Source organism: Anser cygnoides, chromosome 2 (genome assembly GCF_040182565.1).
Source record: "Anser cygnoides isolate HZ-2024a breed goose chromosome 2, Taihu_goose_T2T_genome, whole genome shotgun sequence".
In the NCBI taxonomy this organism is placed as follows: domain Eukaryota; kingdom Metazoa; phylum Chordata; class Aves; order Anseriformes; family Anatidae; genus Anser; species Anser cygnoides.
Window position 1 is genome coordinate 119003644 of NC_089874.1, and position 12341 is coordinate 119015984.

At 41.4% G+C, this 12341-nt stretch overlaps 1 protein-coding gene across 5 annotated transcripts in view; it reads left to right on the forward strand.

The window, feature by feature from the left end:
• The window catches only part of MAPRE2 (microtubule associated protein RP/EB family member 2), a 99442-nt gene that overhangs the window by 60699 nt on the left and 26402 nt on the right, over positions 1 to 12341 (forward strand). For all 5 annotated transcript variants that reach the window (XM_066992943.1, XM_066992940.1, XM_066992941.1 and 2 more), the window contains one exon: positions 10601 to 10746. In XM_066992943.1, coding sequence (XP_066849044.1) covers positions 10601 to 10746 — 146 coding nt within the window. The remainder of the gene's footprint in view (positions 1 to 10600; positions 10747 to 12341) is intronic.

Here is a 12341-nt window from a genome sequence, read left to right on the forward strand (position 1 = left end):
TCTGACAGTTACTAAGCTTGGAACTGAAATGTTGTACTTAGCCGTTGTTATATTTACGGGTCCGGAAGTTAGTCAATGTATTTTCTTTTTGTCAATTACACACAGAGGAAATATACGCATGGGTATGTGCACACGTGTGTGTTTATATAGGGGTATGTGTGTATATATATATATGAGGAGATGGAAAGATAGAAGAAAAGGGACATTTTCATCCTAAAATACCCCACGTTTGCCATTGTTTGAAACAGGAAGTACACTAGCCATGTTATTGACTTGTTCCTCCATAGCTATTTATGTGCTCTTAAGTAGCTGAAAGGAAGCTTTTGAAGTGAATTCTCCATCAAGTTAAATGTGTGTGGGCTTAAAAAAAAAAAAAAAAAGAGGTAACCTAAAGGAAGTCTGATTATGCAGAATACAAGTTAAAGATGCTTAAGAGCCAGATTGAGATAGACTTCAGCAGGGCTGGGCAGGCAGGAGAAAAACATGGAAACTGTCACAAAAGCACTGTCCCATTTCATTGCACAGCTTCTTATACAACTGTTTCTGTGACCTCTAGTGAGGATTTTAGGGCATTCCTCAAGGGAAGGACTGAAAAAAGGTTGTTTCATTAAGAGCTCTTACTCCATCCTGCGTAAAATTAAATTTTTTCTTCCTTTAGAACTTCCTGGTTTGCATTAATTGCTGTTGTTACTTGATGCTTATGTGATGTTCATATCCTAGTGGGTCAAACCTGTAAACTTGAATTTCACCATTTGGTTTGATAGTCCAGATACGCATGTATTCTTACTTTCAGGTTGATGTTTGGTACAGTCGCCAAATGGGCTTTAATATCTCCTTATCTGAAGAAGTATTCTCCCCTGCTAGCACAGTGCCTTCTGTGGTACAGAGCACTTTCATCTCTGCATTGCTGAACTCTGCTAAACTCTAGTATGCTTTGGTGTCTGCGATGATCCAGCAGTCCTACTGACAGATATCCTTTCCACCTGAGACTGCAGTTGGTTTCTCACGTGCTGATGCAGGACATCTTTGCAGGGAGTGGGGAGAGAGAGAATTTGGGAATCTGTCTCTACTTAATTTAGTTGACCATGTAAACTGAGTGATTTATTTCACACACGGATAGTTTCAGTGTACTCCTAGTGTAGCAAGGAGTGTAGCTTCCTAGCAAGACGGAAGCTAAGAGGAGCAGTAGCAGAAGCGACTGGCCAGCTAGCTAGCAGAGCACCAGCAGGCACAGCGTGGACCAGAGCCTGGGAGCAGCCGAACTAATTCATTCTTCCTGGCATTCCTCTGGCTGATGCTCCTTAAAGTGTTGGCAGCCTTCATCCAGCTTAACGTTAGTTTCCGTAAAACATGAGCATTTCTCAGGGACTTCAAAGAGAAGGAATATGTGGGAACCTCTGTAACACTGTGAAGCGTTTCACAGCATTAATGGTGAACTTCAGAGCCACTGCAACTGAATTTTTATAACCCACTTTTAAGAAAAAAAAAAAAGCATTAAGGTTTGTCATGCTGTGATATGACTATTCAGGTTTTGTTCATTTTTGCTAACAAGGAGCAATCAAAAGGCCAGAAAAAGATAAATGCAAGACCGCAAAGTGGGGCGGGGGGGTCGAGGGTGCTAAGTCTGGATGTAGAGCTCAGAGGCTTTACTTCTAGGAGGCATGAGCCATCTATATGCGCTGTACAGTCATCTTTAGCACCTGTCTGTGAGACCTCGCATGTGCCTACATTTTGCAGCCAGCCTAGCGATAATTTTGGTCAACCCAAGCTTGAGCAGTAAGGAATAATGTGACACTCTGCCTTTGCTGAGGACTTTATTCAGAGCTGAAAGGCATACCTAGAGCTTAACCTGATAGTTCATAATAAAGAAGAGACAGTCGGCCCTTCTTATTTTTCCTCATTGCCCCGGTGTGAAACAGCTTGGATAGTATGTGTGCAGGGGAAGTACCAGCCTGTTCCCCGATTGCCAGTCACAGGAGCAGAGCTAGGATGAGAGGTGGCAAAAGAAGAGGCTGGATTAGTCATAAAGCGTTTGTATTCTTCATGAGCCTTGTGTTTGTCCTTGCTAACTAGGCCGAGCAACGTGTAGTGTCCCCTGAGCTTTCTGAATGCCTGCTGTAGTTGTGATGTGCCAAAAAGGCCAGGTTATGGATGGATGCAGCACCAGAGAGCCTACAGTTAGTGTGCAGCTCCTCTGGTAATTTAGTTTTGACAACACAAGAGGGACAATCTCCCCAAGCATCTCTCAGTAAAACATTTCCTTAAGCTTTAGGTGTGTCATTTTGTCAGTTTTGGTCTCTGGGTTTGGCTTCATGGAAGATTGTTAGCCTGGAAATGAAGGTTATGATCCATATTTATAATTTAAGGCATAGTGTGCATTGCCTTTAGGTGGGCAGTAGGCTTGGGAGCATTTAATTTGGTACAGCTGAGTGAAGAATGATAGAGGAAAAACTGAAAAGATTTAATGTATTAGGGCCCATGTGCAACACCCATATGCATGGGGAATAAGAGCTTCAAATGAGTTACGACACTTGTTGTTTCTTGGGAGTCATGCTATTTTTGTAATGAATACACAGTGGCTTCTTAAAAACAATTCTGACTAAATAGCTTATAACTGAATTTTCTTTACTAAGGCCATTTTTCATCTGTAGGGAATACCGAGTGAACTTGTTACAAGGCTTTTCAGGAGTGTTTGGCTGCTACATGAGAGTATATTCAAAATAAGAGTCAGCCAGGGGAACGTTGCAGGAGACTACAGAGGGCTTGCACATCACTTACAAAGAAATAACACAAAGTACACAAGCTATATAAATTATGAGCAAGGAAACTAGAAATGATAAATGCATATAGAAAAGAAAACGCAGCCTAAAGCGAAGTGTAATTTCTGTCTTAGCTCTGCTCATGCAAGCCTTTGAGGTGAAGGAGATTCAGAATAAGCCCCCCACCCATTTGAACATTCTCAATACAGTAATAAACTTGCAGATTGTTTGCTCTCCAGTGCATACAGACCTTCTGTCTTTCAGGATTTGTATGCAAGGATCAAGGATTACTGTGTTTTATCGTCTCCCTGACTTTTAATGAGTGACCATTCCATCAAAAGAGCATATGGTTCAGCATTTTGAAATTTTAGACTGATGCTTTTCTGGTTGTTGCAATTGGGTGTTTTTCGTGTGGCAACTTGTGTAGCTGGTACCATATCTCAGTTGGTGTACCTCCTGTGAGCATACATGGGCACTGTATGGATGCATTTTTTGGTACTCCACCCTCCATCTCAAAGCAAGGAGAGCGGTGTGCTGGCACAGCAGATGTCATTCTGCGTGTGGCATTGTGCTGCCTTCAGGGCTTGGGATTTTGGGGAGAGCTTCACACAGTCTCCGTGGGCTACTGTCCCTTGTGATGGCTGACATGGTGCAGAAAGGAGGGCTGCTCCCCTCTTCTGAGGGACTTACATGCACAGGATTTGTTCCATTTTTCCTGCCTCAGAATGTGTATTTTGCTCAGTGTCTGTATAAACCCAAGTATATTACTAAAATCAGCGTTACAGCACCCTGCTGGGGCATTTGGTGCCGGCACGGTTTCTGCACAGCCTGGTGTGTTAGTGCAGGCTGAGCTGAAGCATCTTTCAACGTTGTTTTTTCCAGTTTGCAACCTCGCAAAGTCTGGGTCGCTAGAGCAGCTTGGAAACGTGATTAAAATATGACTTGATGCACTGTGAAACCAAGCCATGTTTCAAGGAACTGGCATGTTGCTCTGGGGTCCTGCAACACAGAGGATGCTCAGTGTAAATGACTCTGTAATGTCTTCCATATGATGTTTAGGATTAGAGGATATAATGGATGTTGATGATCGCATTTAAGATCATTTCCAAAACTTTCTGGGGAAGCTTGCAAAACAGTGTCTTGAGACTTTCAGCCTATATATATGTATGTATCACAGAATTGTAGGGGTTGGAAGGGACCTCAAAAGATCATTGGGTCCAACCCCCCTGCCAAAGCAGGCTGCCCAGGTAGGCGTCCAGATGTGCCTTGAATATCTCCAGAGAAGGAGACTCCACAACCTCCCTGGGCAGCCTGTTCCAGTGCTCCGTCACCCTCACCGTGAAGAAGTTCTTGCGCATGCTGGTGCGGAACTTCCTGTGCTCTATCTTGTGGCCATTGCCCCTTGTCCTGTCCCCACAAACCACTGAGAAGAGGTTGGCCAAATCCCTCTGTTTCCCACACCTCAGGTATTTATACACATTGATGAGATCCCCTCTCAGTCTTCTCTTCTCCAGGCTGACCAGACCCAGGTCTCGCAGCCTTTCCTCATAGGGAAGATGCTTCAGGCCCCGTATCATCTTTGTGGCCCTCCGCTAGACTCATGTATATGCACAAATATATATTATATATAAATTTATATATAGGCTGAAATATGTTTTAATGTTATTCATTAAGAATTCAGGAGGAATAGAACTTTAACAAGCCTTTTGCTTCTTTATCTGTTTAATTACTCAAAGTTGTCACTTGCCATTGCTTGCTTAATCTCCCCCCTTTTTAAAGAGCTTGTTAGATTTTGCCTGCTATGTTTGTTTTTTTTTAGTCAAGATGGATTACACAGCTATTTTAAATTAAATGGGAACTGTGTTTTCTGAAATTTTTCTGGTCTGTCCATTTCAAAATTAATGAATTCCAAAATAAATTATTACTAAAAATTAAGTATAAATTTTACGGAGCAGAGTTCTTAATGAGAAGCTTAGTGATGCACATATTGAAGAGAATACAAGCTTACACTGGGGAAACCTCCCTCCACTATCCATTATTTAAAATGATCACTGGATATCCTGGATTGCCTCCCACAAAAGTCCCACCTGCAGTGAGCAGAGTTTCCAAAGCAAACATTGTTCAGTTTCATGCATCTCTGTCCTGGTGGGGAAGGTCTGTAGGAGGTAGGTAGTTCTGGATGCTGTTTTCTGTGGCAGCGCTGCTCTGCAGAGCTGCTGTCTGCATGCAGGCACTCACTGCCCTCACAGGAGCTCTGCTCCTGCAGCTCTTTGCAGGAGTGCAGGGCTGCACCCTAATCTGGATCACTTCTATTTAATTTTTTTTAAGTGCCCTCCCAAGGCTTAGTGGAAAGAGCAAAGCTCAAGCCAGCATTGCTTCGCTGATGCACATCTGGCTTTCCTACTACTAAGGCAGTAAATTGCAGTGGGCTCGAACATTCACCAGGAAATGGGCTGCAATCCCTTAAATCAGTGTGTATTTTGTTTATTGGAGAAACAGAAGTTTGACCCATGTCCTCGGTCATACAGGTGTTGCTAGAAGTGCAGATACAAGTGGGAAGGCCGTGGCCCCGATGGAGCGCTCACCATGAGCTGTACCATTGCTTAAACACAGACAGGGCTATAGGTAACACAACTTTAAGCTCGCAGACATGCCCAGCTTTTTAAGAAAAAATTGAGTGACATAATGGAAGAACATGTATTTGAAATCTAAATGAAAACACATACTCTAATACCTACATCAGAAACCTGTTGTGTTCCTACCTTTGTGTCACTTCCAAGGAAGCGATTCTAGGAAGTTGGAAGCAGAAGGTAAGCTCGCAGTGCTGCTGTACTGCACACAGTGGTTGTTGCTTTTGGTCTTTGCTTTTTTCCGCCATTTCTTATCAAAAATATTATGTCACGCATGCTCCTTGCAAGTTACTGCCCTTTTTTTGTTCCCTCAGCAACAGAAACACAGGGTGTGTGCATTTTCCCATCAGTGTTAGCAACCGTCGCTCTAGTGAGCTGAGGCACTTATGACTAACGTGCGTACAAATAATGCTGTATTTTCCAAATGCGTGCTTAGGTTGTTGCAACTTTGGAGTGAATGAATAATTTGAAGGAATTTCTGTCTAATGGGACAGGATATTTTTTTTAGATTATCTTAAAAAAATCCTTAAAGCAAACAACAAATGTAATTACAGAAAAAGGTGCAGTCAGTCTTTTTCACAAATGTAGTATTTCAAAAATAAGTGTCTGAAAATCAAACTGAGGCCCGGTTAAAACGCTTAAGCTTGAATTGCATGCTGGTTTTAGATCCAAATTTCTATTAAACGTTTCCAGCAAAATTCTAGTTTGGAGCTTAGTTTCTTCTGCTGTGGTTTTGACCTCAGGACTAAACTAACGCACCCACACACAGAGCCAGGCCCTGCCTTTTCACAGGCCCTTTGTGTTCCCACGTTGTCTGCTGTGGTTTTTTGTGACTTGCTGAGGTCTTGCCTCCATGTGGTGCAGGGATGGGGGGATGAACAAGGACGGACAGGATGTGAAAGAATGACCTGACTACTCCTGTAGAGGGCAAATATTAACTTGGGTATGCTTGTGCTAATATTATAGTATTTCATAGTGTGCAAATAATACTGTGATTTTCATTTATAAATACATAAATATACCTGTTCAAAAAAGCAAGTATCTAATCTTGCTCTTCAGCTGCAATCTAGGAGGTTTTCTGAGCAGAAAAAACTTGCAGTGAATGGTGTTCTCTTGTTATTGTTGCCGTCTCCTTCAATTTCCTTGTGATTGGAATAGTCAGAAGCAGAAGTGTCTCTGATTATCAAGAAAACACTAGTTTACATTTTTGGATGGATCAGCCTCAAGATGGGAGAGAGAAAGGAGAAAAAGGCAAATCTAGCCTTAACAACAACCTTTTCACTTCTTGCTTGGCTCTGCTGCGCCTGAATGCTGTGCCAGCAGCCCTGCCCCTCCTCTGCCCTCTGCCTGCCCAGGAAACCCACCAAAATGCCCCAAAACCCAGCGGCACAAGAGCTGGCTGGCAGTGCGGCCGGCCACACGCGGCCGTGCCTGAAGCCAGCGGTGCTGCCTGGCTTTTCCATCTCGGCCGCAGCGAAATTCCTCCCGAAGAGGAGGGGAAGAAAATGAGTCATAGTCCTCCCCTCGGACTGAAGCAGCAGCGTGGAGTGTGCCCGCCAGATTCAACGCTACCAAGACTCACCATAGTGACTTCACCCCGTTATTTTCCTATAAGTATTAAAAACGAGTCAAGTAGAACGGTTTTGCTGGTAGCCGGGCGTGCCAGCTGGATGGAGCAACCCTCCTGGGCTGCCGCCGCGCCCTTCACCGTGAAAGCGAGCGTGGAGTTCCCGCTCGCTAATTGTGTTTGCGAGTTGGTTTTGGCATCTGGCCCCTGAATATCTCTTGTAATTGGTGGCTGCGTCAATATTCTGGATGGAAGAATGGAAGGGGTTTTGCGCAGGGATTCAGAATTGCTTGTTTGCTAATACGGAGTAGGAGGGTTTTAACATCGACGTGTCTCCCACATTCAGTAATCTCCTCTGCAGTGCCACCACCTTTAGTTTTCATCTGTTGTTTGAAGAGATTTCAAACTATTTCTTTTTCGTGTTTGCTTTTTATGTATACAAAAACTTTTTTATGTATACAAAAGTTTCCTGGTCACAGAGACAGAAGTACTCTGAGAGCAGTGTTGGGCAGGTAGTCTGGTGCAGAGATTTGTTAGGTTTAGGGTAAGGTTTTTTTGGTTCTGTTTTTTTGGGGGGTGTGTTTTTTTTTCCAGAAAATGTAGGGAGGTTTTTTAAATCTTGAATAAAACATAATGGCATAAAAACCCATTTGTTCATGTAAATTATGCAAGAGCTATCTGTCAGAAGCAATGACATCGTTACCTCTGCTGCAGTTCTGTATGTTATGTTAAAGGTATTCCTTTCCCGGGCAGCTGCATCGAAACATCAGTTGCACAGTACATTGAATAGACCTAAAGTGCTGACCAGCATGCAGAGGACCGCGTGTCTATGTGCTGTGGCTGTGAGGCGAAGGCACTGCAGTCTTGCATAACTTCCACAGTCCTGCTTTTCCTGCTGCCTCCGTGAAATCTCAACAGTTGGCAGCGTAGAAAGTAGTGTCCTGGTTCTGCTGCGCTGGCATCCTAATGCAGGGTGACAGCTACAGGCTTTAGGGGGCAAAATTCTAAATAAATAATGCCTATATGATATTAAGTGTGTTTGTGTGTATGTATAGAGACATCTTTGATGTCTAAAATCAGGTAGTCCCAGTTAATTCTTATGATACATTTAACTTTCTCTTCTGCCGTTTGGGAGTCACAAAGAGTTTCTTTGGTCTTTCTGTAGTTGGTAGTGTTCAGTTCAGTCTGTATTTGTATGTTGCCTCTGCACTTCAGGAAGGAGCATTTTAATAAATTGCGTTTGTCGATGTAATAAAATCCTCCTGTTGGGGAAAGAGTCTGGCAGCAGGCTTCATTATTGTGTGAGACCGGGTGTGTACCGTCACGTGGATGTATGCCAGTGTTTTCTGCCCTCGAGCGCTGTGCAGACCCGGGACCACCTCCTGGCTCACAAAATACAGAAACAACCGTCTGAATGAGGAAAAGAAACACAAGGAAACGTCTTAACCAGAGTCTTTAAACCTAGTAAGAAAGACTCTGTCTAAAGGCAAGCAAATGGAATTTGCATTACGGGCAGGAGGAGGAAATCTCATGTGAACATTTTAGGCTTCTAGTTCTCTAAAAGGATATAGATGAAAGGTTGCACAGTGCATTTTCAAGACCTCCAGGCAATTATTTAGATATCAGAGTAAAGCTTATAATTGGGATATGGGGGGGGGATGAAAGGGCAGAGTTAGGAATAGATTCAATTTATAACATGAAATGATTGCATAATAAGCCTTTTGCATGAAATTAATCAGTAATAAATGTAGTCAAGCCATGCACTATCTGTATAACTGTAGTTTTAATTGTAATGTCATTTTTCTGTTGCTCCATATTTGCTAGTTCCCTTCCTAAGGATGAGGTTTGAATAACTAATTCTGTTTATGTAGCTTTATATAAGAAGATGCAAATTTTGTCATCTGATGTTTGTAGTTTGCCAGAAGGGTTATTTTTCTTTAGGGAATATCTTACTTTTGATTTCTAATCATATCAAAACCATTGCAGACAGTTAAGTACAAGGTGTCCTTGGAAAATCAGATATTTTTGACAGTTTTCCTCCACAAAGCTAGGCAAGATTAAGAGATTTATTTTTTTTTTAACGGAAGTGGTTTTCAGCACTATGGCTTGATCTTGTTAAGTCCCCAATCAAATTTCATATCAGTATTTTAAGGAATGTTTTTGGACTCTGCTCTTATTCTCTGTTTCTCTTTTGGGGAAATTACAAGCTCTGTAACCCTTTATACGATGCTTGAATGGACGCAGAATGAGAGCTATCTGATGTATAAAGTTGGTGCTGTCGAAACACATCCAAACCCATGGAGAAAAATGTGTTAGTTTCAATTATTGTTGCCACTCCTGTAAAACCGCACAAGACAGGTGTCCAATTTGTTAATTGGATTTCTGCATGAGCAATAAGCAGAGTATTTTTTATAAAATAGTTCTCATAGGTGAGCTTTGGACACTTAAGTTTATTGAAACAGATTTGCACTAAGAACACAAAAGTCTTTCTGTGGAAGTGAAATTTAACTTGTCGTGAGCATTCAGGTGATGATTTACGTGGCCTGTGTGCTCAAGTGGAGACCTAACACCCTCGACAACCCCATGCTTCAGAAATGGGCTTTAGTGAATCTTTGCTGATTATAAAGCATTTGTGGACTAGAAAACTCTCTTCTGAATAACTGAAATTGGTTTTACTTTGATTTCCTTGAACGTTTTGAGCCTTAATTTCCAAACACTTCAGTTAGTCAACAATAAAGACTTATTTTGCAAATGATAATGACATGATAATGTTGTAGGCGGAAGATCTCTACGTACAAGGTAAGACTATCCCTATTAGCTGTAGTCAGTATGCTGTTTAGAAGTTCTTTAGTGTCACTCCGTGCTGGATTGGTTATAGATACACACCCCTACCTACTAATATATAAGTTCAGATAGGCTTCAAAGTTGAACTTAGCGACCTTGTTTTTTTTAAGTGAGAACTAAAGCTGGCAGCCCAGCTTCTGAAATTAGGGGCAGTGGGTGGACTGTGCTAAAGTCTGCTTATTTAAATGCTTTTCACAGGCGATAAAGATCAGTAACGAAGCTTGTTTTTAGAGGGGGTGAAAACGACTAGTGTGCTTTAGCAAGCTGGAGCTTTGCAATTTTATTTTAAATCATGGTTTGATGTAATCTTGAATGATTGCCTTGGACTTGATTGGCACTAGTCTATAGGATTGCTTCCAACTTCAGTTGCCAGAAAAAATAAGATCTTGGCTTGGCTGAATTCAGGGGGCTGTGAAGTTTGAAGGAGCTTATTAGGAGATTTCCATTCTGACTGTGATCTTCTCGCTGTATGGACAGTCCTACTGTGTACAGGGACTCCAAGAACATCGGTTTTAAATAGAAGAAAGATTCATTTTGCATTAGTCATGGTGGTTCTTCAGTTGTTGTACAACAGTGCTGCATGCATCCAGAGTGAATGGAAAAACTCCACGGAGTGAGTATGTCACACTGTTCATCATACATTAGACAAGTAGATCTTGGGTGCATAGAGTTGAACAACCACAGCAGAGACTTATTCAGCACGGTTGCTTTCTGCTCATGCTTTCTGCTAATGACATTAAATGCCGCTTGGTCTTAGCTGGGTGCATCTGGATTAATGTCAATGCATTCTCTTGTTACAGGAGCAGCATACTGCCAGTTCATGGACATGTTGTTCCCAGGGTGCATTAGCTTGAAGAAAGTAAAGTTTCAAGCAAAGCTGGAGCATGAATACATTCACAACTTCAAGCTTCTGCAAGCATCGTTTAAAAGAATGAATGTGGATAAGGTAGGCATTCTGTGTTTGTATTTCAATCACTTCAAGCTTCACAAGCTGTATAAGCTGGGTAAAGTCAATAAATAGGGGAAACAAACTTCAAAGCACTTAAGTCCACTTCAGATTTTGACTGGAACTGGAGTTACAAGTTGTATGTGAAGATGTTCCTGATCTTTCATCATCTGAAAAGGGTATTTGGGCATGAGGGAAGAAATTTGGCGTGCTTCATTTAGATACAAAGTGAAAATTGAGTCCATGTGTCTGCTGAGGAATAGTAGAGCCTACCTCATTATTTCTTAATATCAGAGACCCTTCTGAGAAAATACCATCTGTTGGAAATTCTTTGCCATCATTGAACACCAGAACCTTAATTTGAGATACCGTAAAATTACTGATGACCTGAATTTCCAACAAAATTACTTGGAAATATGCTGATCTTATAAGTATTCCATGTTTCTTGTCCAAAGCTGGGTTTAAGGAATTTCAAGTATTCAAGAGCTGGAATATTTACCCAGTGATTTGGTAGGTTGGCCCGCACATGTAATTTTCTAAAGTTAAGAATGGAGGTCTCTTAGAAATGGTTGTTGTACAACCATAAGGAACTGGATTTGTGCTCAACTTTGTGAGTTTGATGAACTCACAAATATAAATTACCGTGCTGATAAAAATGAATAATGAAAAATCATGTTCTCATACTTTAGTTTTAATGAGGTGCCTGTATATCACTTTAGGATTCTGCACTGTTGCCTTATTCTGAAACTTAAACAGCCTTATTAGAGAGTCCCTCAAGACTTTCATAAAGCAGTGGAAAACCCTCATTATTTCTTGAAAAGTTGTGGGTGTTTCTATTTACAGTATGATTTGACAGTGAAGCATCAGAAGGCCCAATAAAGTTGAACACTGTCAATTTTTGTATAGGCAGAAAACTTCCTCTACTCTGTCAATGCAACATTAAAAAAATACAATTGGAACAATGAGGAAAAGATATACAAAATACTATGTGAATCTTTATAGGAGTATCATAGACTTACAAAATGCTTTATTGTTGTCTTAGTCTTGAAGACAAAATGAAAATTAAAACAGCTTTAGGTACCCTTTTTCCAGTTGAAATTTGAATGCATTCAAGAGGCATTAATATTTAACCAGGCTTTTTAATCAGCTGTATGGATCAAGCAAAGCAAGGTAGTCATCCTTCTTCAGCATTCCCTTTGGTAGTCCCTGCCTGCCCACAACATCTGGGAAGCTTGCGCCTCCTGCAGAGCATTATAGAACTACCTCCTTACACTGTAACACTGCCGCAAGTCACCTCTTGGAAGCTTCATTTCTATGAAAAAAATGTAGGGCATTGATATGGAGACATCCCCATAGCCTCTCTTTTGTCTTACTGAAAGTTTATAGGCATTTTAGTCAACCTTTTCAGGTCAACAAGCTATTCTATGTATAGCTATATATGGAATGGAAAAAAATTACAAGGTTAAAACCTCAGGGTTAGTTCATATGATGAACATGTACTGCCAAAACGTAGGTTGGTTTGAATTTCAGCATGTCTTGGAAAAGCTGCTGGGTTTTTGTAGTACAGAGTACAACAGAGAGCAAGGAACTTTGTC